At 36.2% G+C, this 19,077-nt stretch overlaps 3 protein-coding genes across 4 annotated transcripts; 1 reads left to right on the top strand and 2 right to left on the bottom strand.

Annotated features, from left to right (window-relative positions):
- Positions 1-949: 949 nt before the first annotated feature.
- Positions 950-5,633, bottom strand: LOC137711177 (uncharacterized). Of its 2 annotated transcripts, none has more exons than XM_068450386.2 (6): positions 5,480-5,633; positions 5,091-5,192; positions 4,675-4,784; positions 2,729-3,342; positions 1,850-1,958; positions 950-1,382 (listed from the first exon to the last, which is right to left on the bottom strand). In XM_068450386.2, the coding sequence occupies exons 2-6, from the start codon at positions 5,166-5,168 to the stop codon at positions 1,340-1,342; spliced, it is 954 nt and encodes a 317-aa protein (XP_068306487.2). In that variant the 5' UTR covers positions 5,169-5,192; positions 5,480-5,633; the 3' UTR covers positions 950-1,339. The 2 variants fall into 2 exon arrangements, with proteins under 2 accessions (XP_068306487.2, XP_088552153.1); XM_088696027.1 differs by having other exon boundaries at positions 2,729-3,345; positions 5,480-5,620.
- Positions 5,634-6,363: 730 nt separating this feature from the next.
- On the bottom strand, positions 6,364-12,091 carry SKL2 (shikimate kinase like 2). Its single transcript, XM_068450354.2, has 8 exons — positions 11,799-12,091; positions 11,523-11,713; positions 10,646-10,840; positions 10,376-10,437; positions 9,614-9,680; positions 9,381-9,499; positions 7,562-7,738; positions 6,364-6,933 (listed from the first exon to the last, which is right to left on the bottom strand). The coding sequence occupies exons 1-8, from the start codon at positions 12,024-12,026 to the stop codon at positions 6,824-6,826; spliced, it is 1,149 nt and encodes a 382-aa protein (XP_068306455.1). The 5' UTR covers positions 12,027-12,091; the 3' UTR covers positions 6,364-6,823.
- Positions 12,092-13,571: 1,480 nt separating this feature from the next.
- On the top strand, positions 13,572-18,575 carry LOC137711194 (uncharacterized). The gene is made up of 7 exons (XM_068450402.2): positions 13,572-13,729; positions 13,927-13,997; positions 14,238-14,359; positions 15,486-15,634; positions 16,510-16,657; positions 16,733-16,892; positions 18,127-18,575. Exons 2-7 carry the CDS (start codon positions 13,985-13,987, stop codon positions 18,216-18,218), a joined length of 684 nt encoding a protein of 227 aa, XP_068306503.1. The 5' UTR covers positions 13,572-13,729; positions 13,927-13,984; the 3' UTR covers positions 18,219-18,575.
- Positions 18,576-19,077: the final 502 nt, after the last annotated feature.

Below are 19,077 nucleotides of genomic sequence, written 5' to 3'. Positions count from 1 at the left end.
CCAAAACTATTTAATACCAAAATGTGAAAGATTTTGGATAAGTTGGTTGAATTGCTAGGTAAACCAACTCATTGCATAAAAAGAATCACCAAAAACTTTAATCTGATTTACAAGTTTTAGATATTGTTGATACTGTAGCTCAGTTTGTTAAGAATACTATTCGGCTCTTGCATTTGAATATCAAATCCACTTTTCATTTGTCTTCCGTAATCACTTGTATCAAACAAGAAAAGAACATTTTTACCAAAATAAAAAAACAAGAAAAGAACATTGTCTAGGTCGATCGAATAATCTAGTATTGGCTACTACTTAGAAGAAAAAAACTATTATTTTACTAAACCTTTTCTTTTATAAATTTCACTGACTCTCTGTTGGACGAGAAAACTATACTTGAAATTTGGACGAAAGTTCGAATTTATAAGTTGACATGCATAAATTTGTTTGAATTCATACACATACTTTGGGTACACATTTTTAAACCTTTCTAGTCACCACCATCACTGTTACCATCACGGTTACTGCTACAGCTACCACTCCCACTACCAACCGCAATACCATCACCAAAATGTTAGGAAAATTGATGAAAAAGATTTGAAAATTTTGAGTTTTAATGATAAGGACAAAATAAAAGGTAAAGTGAATAATACCATGATTAATTTTTTAGTGTAAAAATGAACAGTACCGAAAGCTTTTCATTAAAGTTCCTCAAAATCTTCCCATGAACTTGATCACCATCGCCGCAACAATTCCACCACCATCTTTACCACCACAACATTTTCATGCCCTCATTGCCACTCACACCCGTGTTGTCGCCACCACCGGCCCACCACCCCGAAGCCGCCACCACCAGCACCACTTGCGTATTTTTAAACAACCCCTTCATTATGAATTAATGACTCTGGGTACACAATAAATTTCATTGTACTTTTAAGTTAGTCAAACAATAATATTCACAAACGTATAAAAAATAAAATTTGATGATTTTGGAATTGATTGACACTCTTTAATTTCCTCATCCGAGGGTAAACATTAGTGCTTTCACTACGACACTACCATGTACATTTTGGAATTGCTTGACACTCTTTATGATTGAAGCAGAGCACCGCAGCGGTTAGGGAACGGAATGGAAGACAAGCCTCAATTTCCAAATGTCCCGTTAATACGGTTTTTCGTCAAAACGATGATACAATTAACGATTAAAGATCCATGTTGTACGTAGAATACACTTCTACGCAAACTATTTTTGTTTATGATTATAGTAGAACATACGTCGAATTTAACTCCAGGTCCTGTAGAAAACAAGAACTAGTTTACTTGTTCTCGATGTTGTGCGAGGATGTTAACCATGGCGCTTCTTTGCAACTGATTGCTCCATGAGATACCTACATTCATCAGAAAACTCAGTTACTTAGCAGGGCTTTCGTAAGACACTCAACAATCAAATGCATACATAGGTGATTTATAAGCAGGAAAGATTGACAGTGGTATTGCAGTTCAAGAGCAACATAACATTCCTGGCAATATGCATATGTCCAGTGAACATAACTCTCTGTTAGATGCAAAAACGGTAGTAAACACTAGTCCAGATAAAATTCAATATTTCCAAGTTCCGTTCTCAGTTCCCACTGAAATTCATGCATGATAGAAATAGAAACGTGATAAAGTCCAAAATATCACGTCAAAGATGCTATAGAAATCACGTAAAGCAATATGTTTGGTAACCAAATCATACATAATAAGACGTTGGCAACAAAGTATTACAATGCGGAAAGTGAAGAACCATCCATCATATGAAGATGCAAAACTAATTTGAACTTAAATCATTTTAAGCAGGGAAGTGATAACATACTTGCCAGTATAGAAACCTGCAGAATACCATGCATTTAATACAGCGGTAAGATCTGTCTCTGAGCTAGTACTTTCGGCCACTTCCCCTTCCCTATTCTCATCCCTTTTATCTGTACCATATGTAAAGAAGTAAAATCAGATATGATAACCTTCCACTTGTCAAAAAAGGACATGAATATACAGCCATCGGGACATGAAATAACATACTTCAGTTTAACAAAGGTTCATTGTGTAGTGATTGTGAACTCATAGATCTTTTGTACGAGTCGACAATGGTAAGATTAAAATCAAATTCTAAAGCCACGGCCAATTAGTAAAACTGAACCCGTTTAATGCATAATCAACTGTCCTAGCAAAATCATTCAACAATAAAACTTCGATAACGTACAGAACTCAAATATGGTATATCCATATTGTAGAAGCATATTCACGTTTTGTGTGTCTCTGCGTGTGTTTAAAATGTAACATCAATGTCAACAACATAAAATTGATTCACAGAAGCACACAGAGAGAACAGACAAAACAGACGAAAGAAGAAGAAGAACAAACAGAAAAAACACATGTTGGTTTCTCACATTCTTCAAATGGTTCAAAAATAAAAAATTTCCATTCTTTAATTTAAGAAAGACAAGAAAAACAGCATTGTAACCCATAAAGAACAGATAAATATCTACACTAAGACTAGAAACTAATATTAGGTTTTAATGTTGGGCCTCTGGCCTTCAAAATAGTTGATTATAATCAAGGCAACCAAGTAAATAAAAAATTATTACGTCACTTGTATTAACGAATGAAAATTCTATTAGACTATTTCTTTCATGGCGACTTCTTTAGATGACCCATGTTCCAGAAGATATATCTATTACGAAGCCATGCTTACCTTCACTTATGTCAGAATCACCAGAAATTCTCGTTTTCATTGATGATAATGCTCTTTCTGCAGTCCCCATTGCTGTCTTGACCATTCTATCATCTTCAAGAGAAAATGATCTCCCAAAGCTTGTTTGTAAACAAGCATCAGTACAAGTTTTACCGGCACATGATCCCCCCTGTAAACTAGAAGGAACTGAAGTGCATGGAGTCATCAAGCACTGAGACAGGTATGGACAACATGAACAGACAACAGCTGGATTAGAAAGATGGCATGTAGGGACAGCATTCTGCTGAGAGCCAAAATCAGTATAGCCTTGTACGACGGAACCAGAACCTTCACCAGAATATTGGTAGTTCCAACCACCGAATTGTTGAAGCTGAACTAGAAGCTTCTGTCTTTTCTCCTCAACCTCATAATACTGATTGAGTAACTGGTTATAATCTTCTGTAACTTGTGAACATGAATAGTCATTTTGCACATCCTGTGCAGCTTGTAAATAGGGCTCTGGTACATGCAAATCTACACGATCATTTTCTTTCACTTCTGAATGATTAGTGGTCTCTCCAAGTTCTGCAGTAGTCTTTGATGTATCACTGCTATGGCCATCTGCATCCCCTTGTCTTCTTAAAGCACAAGAGATGGTAGAAAACTTATTTGTATATATTCAAAGAAAATAAATTGAACAGTTACTGCATCACCTGCTTAGTTAACTACTATCAGATACAAATTTATGGTTTTCGTACCATGCTAGAAATTATTATCAGGTAAGTTGAGCCATACATTGCTAATGACCTTCGTCTTATGAATTAACTATAGTTTTTCATGCTTAGTTAGTTCTTTGCATGATATTCTAGGAGTGATAATTAGTTGACTTCTAACATCTTCTGTTAATTTTGACCTCTTTTTTTTATGCACCATATTGATTAAATTACATGTGAGATAACCCCCAAAACAAATGCAAGAATATAAACAGCTCTTTTGAGTTAAGTTTACATGTATACAAAAACCAAAACATCAAAATGAAACACATTATAAAGATTGCCAATAACTTTCCTTGACCGGAAATCAGAAAATATAACATAAATTTGTATGCATAAAAAGAGAAGTGACTGCTATGGCATTCTTGAAAATTTAAACACTGCAAATATTTTTGAAGAAATGGTGAAATTAGGCCTTGGGATGGACTTGAACAAGGAAGATAGAGGTGAACAGAGGTGCTGCAAACTTTAGTCTAGGAGTACTGCAATGTTGGTTACGTAGATTTTACTTTTTTATTCATTATTCCATACTCATAAGTTGTAAGCATGTTTAATTCTAGTTTCTTAAGTTAGGTGTAGTTTGTTGAATAAATGTTGTTTTCTCTTCTACTCATGGTGGGTTAATTGTCCACTTTACTGTAAAGTTGCTGTTATTTCATAGTAGTCGTTTAATAAAATGTATATTTAGGCCCAAAGTTGATCAAATTTGGATTCGTAGGGCAAATAGAAAAGTAGCACAAACCAAATCAGACTACAACCCGTAAACCCCAATATCTCTGAATTCAACAGAACTGCCAGATTCGAAGTTCCAACAGCACTATCATTTGATTATGATACCAACTTCCATGCACAATCTTTCATAGTTATTATCTGAATTCAACAACTCAATCCTCTCGACAGGAAAAAAAGAAAAAAGAAAAGTCAAAATCTAAAAGAAAAGGTTCAAAACTATAATCAGTAAAACTACAATACTTATTCTTATTGTTTTTGATAAACAAACTATAAGGGAAGATAAAGGGAGCAGATGAAAGATACAGGAGAAATACTCAGCTTATCAAATACGAAAAAACAGGTAAGAGTTCATTAGTCTAAGAATAAGTACACCACTTTATAAAGCCATTATTCTTCTTCTTTCAATAACAATCAAAACTATAAAATTCATCAAAGAGAGGCTTTGCCAGGTCATAAACTCACCTCTTAGCCTCGTCATGTTCATCAACCTTAGTAATGACTGGTTCTCCTGTGCTGATCTCAACCTTTTCTTCCTTGGTTGAACCCTCATTGGTTTTCTTGCTATGAATTTTCTGGAAATTACATAAAAGGTGATATATAATGTCAGGACACAAAAAAAGAAGAAGAGAAGAAAACCAAAAGCTAGACCATGATTCTCCATTTTGAGGTCTTTAACAACATATCAGTATCAAATTGAGCGGTGTCAAATAATAATGAAGAAAGCAAAAGTCAAAAAAATGAAAACAATCTGCAGTTGAAGCTAAAGTGATCTGCTCAAAATACCGAAGCCTTACACATTTAGCCAAATTTAAGTAAATACAGAAATGACATTGCGAGCGCGTGTAAAAGAGAGAGAGAGAGAGAGAGAGAGGTGAAACCTTGTAGCTGGACATGGCATCGTCAAAAGCATGGATAAGAGCGGAATCGTCCCACAAGTTACCATCCTGCTTCCCCATTGCTCAAAATTCGAAAGCTAGCAACTAAAACATGAGGTCATGTCAGATTGCAAAGTACAACTCAATCCTAATCCGCAATTGTTATTGATATCGTTTGAGGTTTAGGGTTTAGGGTTTAGGTTTTTAGGGTTCATCGCTTAATTTCAGAACATTATTACAATACCAGCTAGTAGCAGATACCCATTAGACAATCAAATGATTGGGGGAAAACAAAATATTAAGAAAATTAAGAGGTAAAAATCAAAGAAACAAAAAAGTATTGTGGCCCTTAGAAATCAAAGAAGTGAGAAGTGCAGAGGAGGGACATATACCTGGTTCTGAAGCTCCTAGAGAGTGGGCGTCAGTGAAAGAGAAGCGCAGAGGAGGGACGTATGCTGTAAATTACAAGTTCGTCTTCCGTTTTCCAAACATGAAATACAAGCGCAGGCTTATAGCTGCTTCCCGACTTCCTGTTGCTGTGATGTGAGTAGCCAAAGTTTTGGAGCCGAGGATGAAAAAACGCTTATTTTTAAAGGAAAATTAATGGCCGGATTTGAAAATTTTGAATTTTAACAGTAACGATAAAATAAGTAGTAAAGTAAATAGTACTAAAATTGATTTTTTAATGTTAAAATGTAGTTTTTCGTTAAAATAAACAGTATTATAAGCTTTTCGTTAAAATTTCATATTTTTAACTACGCCTCTAAAATTTAATTTCAATTTCAGTTTATTTTTTAGAATTATAAAATCGTCACTTAATGTTTTTAAAACTCAAAATTTAATCTATGTTTTTGTCTTTTAGTAAAAATAAACTGTTAAATATGTTGCGTGGGACTAGTAATGAAGCTGAAGTGGGGGCATTGGCTACTGCTGACCTCAATTGGTTTAAAATCTCCCTTTTAAAATTTTATTTGACCCTTGTACTATATACTAGGTAAGGCACATGGAATAAGGAGACTTTTAATCTAAAGATCTCACACTTCTTGAAGATGAACTTAAAATTTATATTTTTAACATGCGTTTACATAGTGAATTTTCTAGATTGAAAGGAATTAGTAATCTTGCACAGAAGTTGGTGAAGGCAAAATGATAGACAGTGTCCCTTGATGTACTTGTTTGTCACATTTGCATTGATTATACCTGTTACAACTCCTTCCATTTAGGCGCCTTTCAGTAGTGAATATTATGAAGAGTCTTATCATAATAGGATACGAGATTAATAGTTGAATGATAACTTGATTATATAAATTGAAATACATGTAATTCATTCTATTGATAACGACGTTGTGATACGACAAGGACACGTCATACCAGTAGGGTTCTAGTAGAGGCCTTCGGCAAATTCACCGCTGCTTCCACTTATGTTCACCAAATTGTTATCTTGAACAAACTGATGGACTAATATTAAGAACATGCAACAGTTTTGAAAGAGGGAATTTAGCATGTTGCGTGCTTAAAATAGCAGAACCGACATTGGATATCTGCGAACCTTGGCCAACTCCAGTGACGATTTTGTCAAAACCATCATTTACTTTGATTACAAAGGTTCGAGTTTGACATCTCAGAAGTGACCTGGATGGAGGTTCCTCTGCTTGCAAGCCGACTATTTGGCATGGTGTTGGACTAGGTTGGAGCCGAATTGCCTTCCAATCTTACATGCAGTGCAGCAATTATTGTTACAATCCATTGAGAGAAACATCATCTCCAGCTGACGGATCCCATCCAGGAGGCTTGATGTTTGGCCAGTCACCTCGGCATCCCAACCTTATGTAGAGGCTCTTCTTACCTTCAAAAGCAACCACGAACAAAGGGCTTGTAAGTAACAGGCATTATACCTCTACATTCTTTAGCATTGTTTCAAACGCAAAAGTAAGCAATACCAACTCTCAAAGTAGCCAACTTTTCGAGTTTTCACAATCTTTTATATGGTCGTCAACATAAATGATGCAGCGCTACTACAGACTACAATGTTACACGCTCTTCAAAACAATAGGTTTTGTTAGAACAGAAATTGGTGGTTCAAGTTGAAGTATGTACTTTCCATGTCTCGGAATTTATTTACCATAAGGGGTCGAGGTGCCAAGCTACTGTTATTCTGTTACATTAGCATCTCCGTTCAAGATGTTGTACAAGAGGGATAGATTTAACTGTGGTTTGTTTTCTCGTTGAGGAAATGAAGCATGACAATGGTTTTTTGGTTTCGTTCAATTAACACTAGTCTTAGCATTTGTTAGCAGCAATTGCGTAAACTGCTTCAAGTTGGAGTGTTTACTTTCCAAGTCTTACGATTTAATCGACTTTTACCATATACCAACCATCTGAAAAGAAGCAGAACAATAGAAGAGGAAGGATCACTCGCTATGCCATCTACAACAAGATTAAAGTCACAAGTATAAACATTATTACACACTTACTTGGAAGTTTCTTGTCCGATAGAATTAATTGTTTAAGGGCACTCAAGCATCCCTGAGCCACACTTTTAGCATGAACTGCATCCCAACCTTGTAGTTTGACAACAACATCGGCGTTTGAGTAAGCTAGTCTGCCATCTTTAATATGACTCCTAGCCTCTTCCTTTGCTGAATCTTCATCTGCATAGAGAAGAAACATGCAAATTAAGTATAATCACAAAATAATGATTTCAGAAGATATGGACTAACGATGCAGATATGACCAATGATAATACATCACTAGTTTACAATCTAGAACACGCAGACCTACATGGTGGGGGCAGGGCTCATCCTCCAAATGTCATATGTAGAACTCTAAAACAGAATCAATTACTTCTCATATATTACGTTGCTACAGGATGTTAAAAAGAAATTAAACACAATAATGACTATCTTGAATACCCAGCTCTATGAACAGTTGGAAATGTATCAAATAGTCCTAGAGAAATGCAAAGTAAATCAGAAACACTAGCTTGCAGAAACTATATAACTGGATGGATTGGTTATGGACATGGTAGCATAAGAGGATTTGACATAAGAAGAGCTAACATACACTATGGTCTTCTTGTACGAAAAAAAAAAAAAAAAAAAAAAAAAAAGATGCATATTATACACTCACAACATTCAGAATGCCCGTGTGATCCATAGGCACCTAAATTCATTGCAGCATCTTATCATTCCTTGTTAAAGATTGTTTCATGGTACCAACGGCTAGAGCTATCCATGGGAGAGAATGAATGCTTATTTATAGTGAAGTGGCTACATGTATGAATATGTAACCTCATCCTGATACACCCAGGCCAAGGTTTCTCATACATCAGTATCAGATCAGTAGTGGCTGTTTCTACAACTATCTGAATGGACCCAGCCTCTCCCAATCCCCTCCAGTCACCACCGACCCCCACCTCACCCCATATCTTTGTTCCCCAGCCATGACCCCCACACCCCCAACCCTACAAAAACAAACAAACCCCAACCCCACCCCCACCCCAATCACGTCATTGGTTTATACTTTATGAATACATGAGGGACGAAGTAATGAGTTGCCCCAGGACCATTTTTTACCCAACCAAAAAATTTAAATTTTAAACATTAGAATGTAATACTTATTCAATTCTATAGTTTAGGCTCACACATCCTGACTAACAATCAATCTGCAATCTTGATTAAAAACCCTATGACATAGATCCAAGCTACTACAATTATCAAGTAAACATAAATAACTTGCAACGAGATAGAAAGATTTCTAAATCTAAATCAAAATGATAAAAATATAAAGATCCAAAGACTTGCAGTGAATTCTGCAACAAAAAGGTGCTTCAATTGTGCTCAACCATGACTTGAACTTCTTTCAAAAATGGCAAACTGCAAAACTTATTACCATAATATAGCAGATCCTGACTTCAAATTCAAGCAACGATAACCTCCCAATTTTATGTAGTCTCGCATGTCAATGGGAAGGCTTACATATGAAATAGTTGTTGATCCACATTCTGTTGAACTGTGAATTTTGTTTTATCAGTTACAATCACTTGTGCTTTGGTTTTCAGTTCCAGCAGCACATACTTTTTATTTTATTTTCCGGTTGTAAGAATCTATTGGGAACAATGGTAAATAAACAATATCTATCAACTTTATTAACAATTCTAATCAGCCTACAGAGGTTCCTAATGATACTAGAGAACAACCTATAACCAATTGTATGAAGCATGATAGACACTGATCGTAGATGAGTATCTAGTCCAAAGAAAAGTAATGAAAGAAAGGATCAAAGACAAGTTACCTGTAGCTTCAGTTTGGGACACCCAGACAGTGAAACCCGCATAAAGATGACGCCATTTATCAGCCCTTCCTGCTGCTCCGTGCTGCCCTCCTAATGTTGCAACTACTGCCCGAACATGACTGTAAGACCACCAACAACGCCCATTAAAAGATACTCAATCTTTTCAACACCCTCCTGCCCCCATCATATCCCCAAAAGAAAACACAAAATAAAAAATCATTGACATATAGTACCTACTTAAACTTTGTAATACAGCACTTTCTGCTTCTGCTACAGAGTCAGATCCTTCAGCAAGCAACCCTGGAATTGATAAAATTATGAATATAGGGTAACTAATAGCAACTAGATCGGCTTTTAAGAAGATTTTTTAGGTAAGGAAATCAGCGATTCACAAATAAATGAAAGAAGTACGATCAAATGTGAAAAACACGTATGAAAAACTTAGAGAATATCGCAAACAAACACTAAAAGTGATTCAGTCATAATCCATTATTTTATTTTAACTTACACACACAGTCAATTTTTAAGTATGGAAAGGAAAACAATCATAAAGCAGAAAAAGGATTAATCATTTACTTTTGGGAATAAGGAAACAAATTTGGTCGGCACTTTTTTTGGGGGTGAGGGGGAGTAAGGTGGTTGAAGGCCCTCAACCATCAGAGCTGCATGGCCCCACCACAAAAATTTTAAATCATAATAGTATAAGTTTTCAAATATTTTGTGCTATGTTAATGCTTGGTCAGCCCACTCCGTCATCATTCAATATAGCGTTGTTTCACATTTCCATCTAAGTTAATTCTATAATCTAAAACTTCATCGATTCACTTAGTGCACACTCCAAAAAGAAAGATGAGTATGTTGATAGTGACATTGATCATAATGAGTTCAAGTTTCAATAATGTGCACATCCTGACATTATAGATCAAGGGAAGAAGGCATAGCAAGTTGAGGCTCAAACTCAATGGACAATTACAAGGTTCGAGTGAAGTACTCACATGATTCAATGGTCTGCTTCGCAAATGATTCCATAAACTCCTTCGTACTGAGTGGTGTATATCTACAACCATATCAACCAAAGATAACGACTGAATGTAGGAAGACTCGGAAAATTAAAACACTGAAAATTTAAAAGCATTTGAGACATAGGCAGAGCTGTCAAACCATGCAACTGAATCTCAGTGCCCTTTATAAATAGCTATCTTTCATTACTAGCAGCTAGTTAATCGTAATGAACAAGCAACTACAAAATGGTAGTAAGGAAATACCCGAGACCAACTGCAAGTTCTTGAGCCACCTTTTGGTTGATTTCAGTTGAATCCCCAACAATGTAAATTGATGCTCCTTTCAAAAGTTGCATGGATCCCGCTGTCAGAGACTCCCAGGACTCCATAATATCAGGCCATTTCAATTCAGGATCGTGCTTTTTCAAGTTTACGACTAGCTGATCATCATCGATATACCTGCCCGTAACAAGAACAACCCATCTAAACATGACCCGAAAGACTACAGTGTATATAAATTTGGCTTATTTTTAGCTATGACAATTGTACTCTTCACCAAACCTCACTTTATCTCCTACACTCCATACTATCTCACTTTACTACTTGCACTCTTTCTCTGTGTCTCACTTTACCCCTTACACTCTACACTGTCTCACTTAAACCCCAGCACTCGTCCTAAATATATCACTTTACCCTCTTCTGTCAAATGAGATAAAATAACTGTTTGTTTTGTTGATGTGGCATGGACAATTTAGGCTTTTCAATTATGTTGGTGGGTTAAAGCTTTGCAATTAATATGGAGAAATCACAACCTAATTGGAGTTTAACCCACATCTGTTTATCCATGGGTTCCACCAATAGGACATGTTATATGCCAAACAACCAACTTAGTTGAAAGGACTAGATTGCCTATACCATGTCAACAAAATTAACGAGTCTTTTAACTTATTTGATGGAAAAGGTTAAAGTGAGACATACAGAAGAGTGCAGGTGACTAAGTGTGACAGTATAAGAGTCTACAGGGGTAAAGTGAAACAACATATACAGTTTAAGGGGTAAAGCAGCGAGATTTGGTGAAGAGTACATGTGTCATAGCTAAAAACAAGCCTAAAAATTTAACATTGCTTTTAGTTTCACAAACCATATTGTTTCAGAAGGCTTTATTTTATCAAAGAGACGATTAGTTTCCACAAGTGTGATAAGAGACCCAGAATGCTGTACTTTTATTGTCAATGAGGTGCCGTCTGCATCCACAAATATATCTCTCGAGCTTTCGAAATTTCGGCCCCCGAGTTGTAATCTCAGCTCCACCTCAGAAGAAGCATCAACAAACTGCATTAAATTCGAATTAGGCAAAACAAAATCCAACCCACACAGGCAGTGACAGAGAAGAGAAGCACAGGAAGGGAGAGAGCACCTCGTAGTCCTCGACGGCGGCGGGGACGGAGGAGGAGGAGGAGACGAGAGTGGAAGTCTGTAAAGGGCGCCGAGTTTTGGTCGGAGTTGGGAAGGAAAGGTGGGTGGGTGTGAGTGAGATAGGCCTCCTCCATTGTGGTTTGCAGAGGTTCCGGAAGTTGTTGAACGGGTTTTGGGAGAAACTGAAAGCCATGGTGGAATTCATGGCGGAAATTGCAGAGGCCACCATTTGGGTTTTTTGGTTAAAGGAAAACGGAGGGCCTTGCAGCCTTGGATAAGAAGGCCTCGGATGCCGTTGTTCTGTGATTCACCGTGCTACTGCTACTGCTACTGCTGAACGGCCTGTCGTTTCGGCAGAAGTGCTGCATCTTTGTCGTCTCGCATCTTACGGCCAGGATTACTTTAGAGCGCAAAATTAGACCTTAGATCGTAACTTATATGAAATGTTAAGGGTGCGAGAAAATGACGGTGTTATATTATAAAGTGTGTCAAGTGACTTAAATTGACAAAAAATTGGATAAAATAGCTTTGAATATAATAGTAGGGATGAAATTATATTTTTAATGAATTTAGGAACTTATTTTACCGAAAAAATAATGTAGGGACCTAATTTTTACTAAGGTAATAGTTCACAGACTAAATTGGCACTATACCCTTTTGAGGTTTTGGTCAATGTAGCTGATTATCCTGAATATTTATAATTAACCAATTTTCACCTTAGAGTTTAATTTTAGCTAAATACTTCTCTGAACTTTATAAGTAGCCAATTTCCATGCTAGATTTTACAAAAATTTATCCAAATTTTCATTCATTTTGATAACTAGACATGACAAATGTATGAGGCAAAAAAAATGAAAAATTTAAAATTTAACTCTGGAAAAAAAATTGGCTATTCATAAAATTAATATGGAGTAATCGGTTAAAATTAAAATTTAGAGAAAAATTAACTACTTATAAAAGTTAAGAAATAATCGGTTAAAATTAAGATTCATAAAAAAAAAAAAGAAAAAAAAATATTATTAACTCCATACAAGTTCAAATGGCAAAACCGGCAAATTACCTTTTGGGGTTTTCAACGCCTCATTTCTCCTCAGAGCCCACCCTAAAACCCAAACGGAAAATAACCCAAGTTACGAACACGTGAGCCATCAACGTAAAAAAAAAAAAAAAAAAAAAAAAATCATCCAAGAAAGATGTTTTTAGTCAAGATGATTTTTGAAATTTTCATAACAAATAATTTTGGTCATTGAAATTTTAAATCAATAAAAGTGATTATGACCCAAGTTAACACGTGAGCCATCAACGCATAAAAAAAAAGAAAAAAAAAAGGTGTTTTTAGCCAAGTTGATCTTTGGGGAAAATAACCCAAGTTACCATAAAAATAAAAATAAAAGGTTGTTTTTAGTCAAGTTGATTTTTGGGATTTTCATAATAAATAATTTTAGTCATTGAAATTTAAAATAAATAAAAATGATTAAGAAATTGTTCATCATTCATTATTTTGATTATTCAAACTCCGTTAAATTTTAGAGACTAAGGTTATATGTTATGCAAATCTCATGGACCAAAATGATGTGTTTTGCAAATCTCATGGACCAAAGTTATATGTTATACTATCAGCTTAACGGAATTTTTTAATAAAATGATCAACATAATAGATGATGAACAGTTTCAAACCACTTATATTAATTTTAATTTTCATGAATTAAAGTTATGTGTTATACAAATCCGAAGTACCATTTTGAGTAAAAAGCCAAAAAGATAACAATATAAAGGAAGGTGGAAAGACGGCCTCTGCTAAGTTGTGGTCGAGTTGGGCACAGTGACAGCCAGCCGAGAAGGAAGAATACTGGGAGAATTAGGGTTTCAGAGAAAGAGCCGCAGACTCTTCTCACCACCTGATCGATCAATCGCGCGTCTTCCATTGCTAAGGTAAGTCCCCCAATTTTCTAGATCGATTTTATCGAAACCCTAATTTTGTTTCTGGGTTTTCTCTTCCTAACCCAAAAAAAAAAATATTGACGGTTTCTGCAAAATCCCAACAACGGTTTCAGCTCACTTTTTGTTTTTAATTTACCAATTTTTTTTTTTTTGTCTGATGATGGATGTTGGTGTGTCTTGATATGCAGGATTAATTCTTTGTTTCGTCGAAAAATCGGTAATTTGATACAAGAATCGCCAAATTAGATGGAGGACTGGGGTAATACTGCTTGCTTTAATTCCATCTTAAGTATTCCTGTAAAAATTTGTGAGATGTGTTTGCGGGGTTTTTTTTTGTGGGTAATTTTTATTTGTCTTGTTATATTCTCTTAATAATTGTTATGTTTAGTATTTACCACCTAAGCTCTCTTGCCTAAAGCTTTGAATAACAATTCATTTGCTATAATTAGTATAAGTGGAGTTATTTTGGTTACAAAGCTGGCTTTTTTCTCTGCTTCAGAAGAAGAGAAAGTTCCAGCTCTCCTTGCTAAGGACAAACCGATGCATAAATGGGATGACGAAGATGTTGATGAAAATGATATTACGGAGTCATGGGAGGATTTAGATGAACCTGCTCCTCTGGTAAGATCAATAACGCAGTTGTCATCTTATTATTTTGTTGAGTTTCTGAAAGCAATTTTTTTCCTGGCTCATCATTCGGAATCCCTGTCATAGGTTGATGGATGATTGTTCTTGCTTGAGTACTAGCTAATTGGCTGGGGAATGTTTCATGTATATTTATCTTTAAAATGACCACGAACAACATTGTTTTTTCATTTGATGTGAAAATCCAATTTTGTATCTGGCGGCAATATATGCATATAAACGGTGAAAGACACCAAGGAGACGACTTTTTAATATTATATGGGATGTCTTTGATTGGTCACACCATATATTGTCACTTTGTACTGCATTTGTCTATGTAGAATAGTAGTCATATCACAAATAGTTCATTGAGCGCTAGTTCTCTTCCTTGCCCTTAATTAAAAAAGTAAAATAGAGACTAGGTTTGAGAAAAAGGGTTCCACATTGTTGTCAAGTTTGACCTCCTTTTTGCAACAACTTTGATTGATTTCATTGATTGGATTGATTTCGGCTTTACTGTTGAAAGTGAGATTTACTAGTTTAGGCCATATCAAATGGTTTGTTATGACAATATTTTGCTAACTGGTAGTCATTTAGATGAATAGGTTCTGGATCATCATGTTATATGGTCGGGTTTAAATCTCAGTATTCCAATGAGTTATATACAAATGGTAAAAAAAAGTTGTGACTGGTTAAGACAATACAAAGGGGTTTTTGTTTATGTGTGTCGCCTTTGGGGTGGGAGCCCTAAAGCCGAACTGGTAAGTTCAGCCTGCAGTGCTACCCCTATGGTCGCCAAGGAAACCTCTGCAGGATAGTTTGTTCAAGTTGGATGAAGCAAAATACAACCGTTGTAACAGAACCAAACAAATCGGGATCCGTTAGAATTGGTTTTGTTCGGTTTCCATCTGGTTGCCACGGTTGTTGCTGTGTGTGTATTTTCAATTTGTCCACAAACCACAGCAAGTAGTTTTGCAGTCATTAACCTTGGAGGCTTTGTCCACAAACCGCATGCACCATATTGATGGCTGTTTTGTTTTCACACTTGTTCTACTGAAAAAATCTATTATTTATTTTATGATAATGATTAATCTTGATAATCTGTTATTTTTATGGTGGCCAGGAACCTGCAGCAAAGCCTGTTGCTGAGAAGGCACCTAAGAAACCTGCAACAAAACCTGCTGCAAAAGCTACAGAAAAGAAAGGAAAGATCGTTGAAGTAGAAAAGGAAGAGCCACTGGATCCTGTGGCTGAGAAACTTCGCCAACAAAGGTGAGAGTTAACATTTAGGCCTCATTTGGTATTTTGCACTGACTAATTTCCGTCGGATAGTAGTGATCTACGTCTTATAGTACTGACTGTTATAAAGAATTTAGTCAGGCATTTGGTGCTGCCCTCAATTAAGAAGCCGGACCAAATTTTATGTTAATTTAAATAAGGATCACAACATTTTACAAGTCAAAATGAATCATCAATAGAAACATCCAGTTTGAAAGCCAACCTCAACTTCATAGTTTTTAAAATGCTTTGGTGACTTACTCCAAGAGCCCAATTCAATTTAACCAACCAAACAATAAGATAAGTACCTTAGTCAATTAGTTTGTGGGAACTTTCATCTTCGCTATGTAGTTCATTGTGTCAGTTAACTGAAACCCTTGTTCTATTTTTTTTTTTAGGTACTATTATTCCCAAAATTGTACTTATTGGGATCCTTTGGTGGAAGTAGCAGCTATGTAATCTCTTCAGTACTTCGAGTTTTGCATACTGAAATTTGGAAGTAAAATTAAATAACCATGGCTTGATAAAAATTTCTCAAACAGATAGTTTATTCAACTTTGGTTTATAATGTGAATAGTTAGTGTTCTGTTGTAACCGTATTCTGAATGATGCTTCTCAGCCCAATCAGCACAACTTTAGGGTTTTTTTAATTATATTGTTTATTGGCGCAACTGTGGGGACTGGCCTTTATTCGGTTTTTATTTTTTATTTTTGTCTATGCCTATCCTTTGGATGATAGACCCAGTTGATTCAGAGTTAATCATTTTCCTTGAGAACATGGTTCGGTACATTTGACTAACAATTACATGTTGAATGCGTTAGCTTTTGGTCGCTAGTGGTTCTTACTAAAGCTTTTCTCTACTCCACAGGCTGGTGGAAGAAGCAGATTATAAGTCCACTAAAGAGTTGTTTTCCAGTGGAGGCAATGAAAAAAACATTGACAATTTCATTCCGAAATCCGAAAATGACTTCCTGGAATATGCAGAACTTATTTCGCATAAACTTCGTCCATTTGAGGTGTGTTAATTTTTCCTACCCGTTTAACAAACGTCGAGAATTTCAGGTACATAATTTTTTAAAATTTATTTGCAGAAAAGTTTCCATTATATTGGTCTACTCAAGGCAGTAATGAGACTGTCAATGACTTCGTTGAAAGGAGCAGATGCGAAAGAAGTTGCATCTTCCATTACGGCAATTGCAAATGAGAAGATAAAAGCAGAGAAGGAAGCAAATGCTGGCAAAAAGAAAACAGGTGCGTGTCTTTGCTTATTTCATTCTTTGCTAAGAGTAGAATGTCTCATGCTTCATTTTAGTTTTATTTATGATTTTTCATCCACTTGAAAACCAAATTAATGTCCTATATGTGAAGAAAGGAAAAGGAATAAGGAATTATATTGGGTTTGTGTTGAGAAGCATCAGCCGGAAGCTCTTAGTATTGTGGAACTGAGAAACTAACGTGTTTAAAAAAATGCCTTTGCGCGTCTGATTCAGAAAACTTGTTTATGGTATTGGTCAAAGCAACCCCTGTGCTTTCTGTAAGTGAAAGCAATGTGTTAAAAATGCCTTGCAAGTTTGATTCAGAAAACTTGTTTAGGGTATTGGTCAATGCAGCCCCTGTGCTTTCCGTTTCAGGTGTAGGTGTCATCACCAAGTGAAACTAACATGTTAAAAAATGCCTTGCACGTTTGGTTCAGAAGACTTGTTGAGGTTACTGGTCAAAGCAGGCCCTTTGCTTTCCAGTTTAGGTGTAGGTGCCCAAATAGCTATGGTTTATGTAATCAGAGTTGAAGGTATGACAATGCAATCCACTTTGGATCTTTGAGTCTCATACCAATCAATTCCTTTCTTTTCCCATTCTATTCTCAAAAAATATATTCAACTGAAAAAAGAAAATAAGAAATAGAGGAATTTTGTTAGTGCTATTTTCGACGCTTATGTAGAGCAACATAGTTATGGCCTTTATCTTTACCAAGTGGTATTCGTTTTAAGTCTGAAAAGTATCCTGCATCAGAGAGTTAAGGAACCTTGCGAGGGCTTATAAGTTGGATTACTCCCCCTATTGCCAATTGGCTTTGGGGTGGAACCCCAACTTCCTTTATGTTATTCAGAGCAGGTTTGTCCGCTTGTGAAGCCCAACAGACACATGCCACACATCACCCAATCAAAATTGTCCACGGGTTTGGAACAAAAATTTTCCACAGCTGTTAAAAGCAATCTGAAAACCTCATGTTAAAAATTGTCTGTGTTAAAAATTGACCACTTCACCCATTTTGAAGACTTGTAGTCGAGGGTTGCATCTGTGTTAGGCTTAAGTTCCTTAGTAGAGCCTCAATACTTGTTCACTACTCCCTGTTAGAATTATTTTAGTGCGAACCATGATCTCTTCATCGATAAACATTAAAAAACTTAATGTTAGAGAGGTGAACGAACATTTGTTGATGATATGGTTTCTCTCGGTGTTTGTTAATTGCTTTCCTTGTTTTCAGGTGCCAAGAAAAAGCAGCTAATAGTTGATAAGGCGGATGATGATATAGCTGTTGAGGGCTATGATCCACTCGATGATTATGATTTTATGTGAGTGTTTTGATGTAGCGAGTTTTTATCAAAAGGCACTAAAGGAACACGTATTTTCAACATTGAAGTAGGGAGAAAGATTCCGCGGGCGCCCCCTCAACAGAGATTGATTGGTACGAGTGTTATGTATTTTGTCGAATAAGAGTTTCAGATATCGTGTTTTTGTTTTCTTCATCCGATGGTCAATTTTGTCGGTTACGGATGCTACATGCTCTGCATTTTGCTGCGCATACTTGAGCTCGTGGGAGTCATTGGCTTGTCAAATTTATGGCTACAGTTGCAAAATATTTGCCCTTTATTCATCCTGTTCTCCCATTTGTTTCATTCACTTCTCTATATAAAATGCTGGATTTTTGTTTCTCGTGTAAAATTCCAAATTCAATGACCCCTCCTCTAACCTTGTGGTTCAAATGAAACCCTAAACTATGTCCGAGTTCCAAATAGGGCTATCGGTGAAGAAATTTTAGGCCAGCTGGAAGAATGAATCGCTCCCGAAAAGGAATTTATTGATTCTCCCAATTGGTTGGAGTGTAGGTGCTATGATTTACTTCACGGGCGAGGCCTCTGGTTCAAGTCCATGATGGCTCAGCTGCACCAAGGAAAATAATATAAGCATTTGACTCCTTTATGCACGTTCCGCTCGGTTGAGCTCTGCTCTTGCAAATGGGTCGTTATAGTTACTGGTTGGATGCCATTTTGAAACCCTACATCCCCAGCACCCAAATAATGCCCATTTACACTATGAGCTGCTGCTTATTCGACAAGGGAAACATTGCCCTTTCAAGTTCAGATGGTGATCCATCATAATATCTTGCCCACTTGAGACAGTTGTTTGTCGCCGTGATCTACTAAGCTATCATGCA

This window comes from Pyrus communis, chromosome 6, assembly GCF_041283825.1.
Source record: "Pyrus communis isolate YQ-2024b chromosome 6, ASM4128382v1, whole genome shotgun sequence".
NCBI lineage: Eukaryota > Viridiplantae > Streptophyta > Magnoliopsida > Rosales > Rosaceae > Pyrus > Pyrus communis.
Note: the sequence above shows the minus strand (reverse complement) of the source record. Positions and strands in the feature narration are given on the sequence as shown.

Excerpts from the sequence above, each read along its gene's own strand:
- SKL2 (XM_068450354.2), bottom strand. The coding sequence starts at position 12,026 with ATGGTGGCCTCTGCAATTTCCGCCATGAATTCCACCATGGCTTTCAGT. Across the intron at positions 9,681-10,375 it reads GAAGCAGACCATTGAATCAT|GGTTGCTTGCTGAAGGATCT; the intron begins GTGAGTACTTCA and ends TATCAATTCCAG. Across the intron at positions 9,500-9,613 it reads GTATTACAAAGTTTAAGTAG|TCATGTTCGGGCAGTAGTTG; the intron begins GTACTATATGTC and ends GTGGTCTTACAG.
- LOC137711194 (XM_068450402.2), top strand. Across the intron at positions 14,360-15,485 it reads TAGATGAACCTGCTCCTCTG|GAACCTGCAGCAAAGCCTGT; the intron begins GTAAGATCAATA and ends TATGGTGGCCAG. Across the intron at positions 15,635-16,509 it reads GAGAAACTTCGCCAACAAAG|GCTGGTGGAAGAAGCAGATT; the intron begins GTGAGAGTTAAC and ends TCTACTCCACAG.
- LOC137711177 (XM_088696027.1), bottom strand. The coding sequence starts at position 5,168 with ATGGGGAAGCAGGATGGTAACTTGTGGGACGATTCCGCTCTTATCCAT. Across the intron at positions 4,785-5,090 it reads ATGCCATGTCCAGCTACAAG|AAAATTCATAGCAAGAAAAC; the intron begins GTTTCACCTCTC and ends TGTAATTTCCAG. Across the intron at positions 3,346-4,674 it reads GAACATGACGAGGCTAAGAG|AAGACAAGGGGATGCAGATG; the intron begins GTGAGTTTATGA and ends TTGTGCTTTAAG.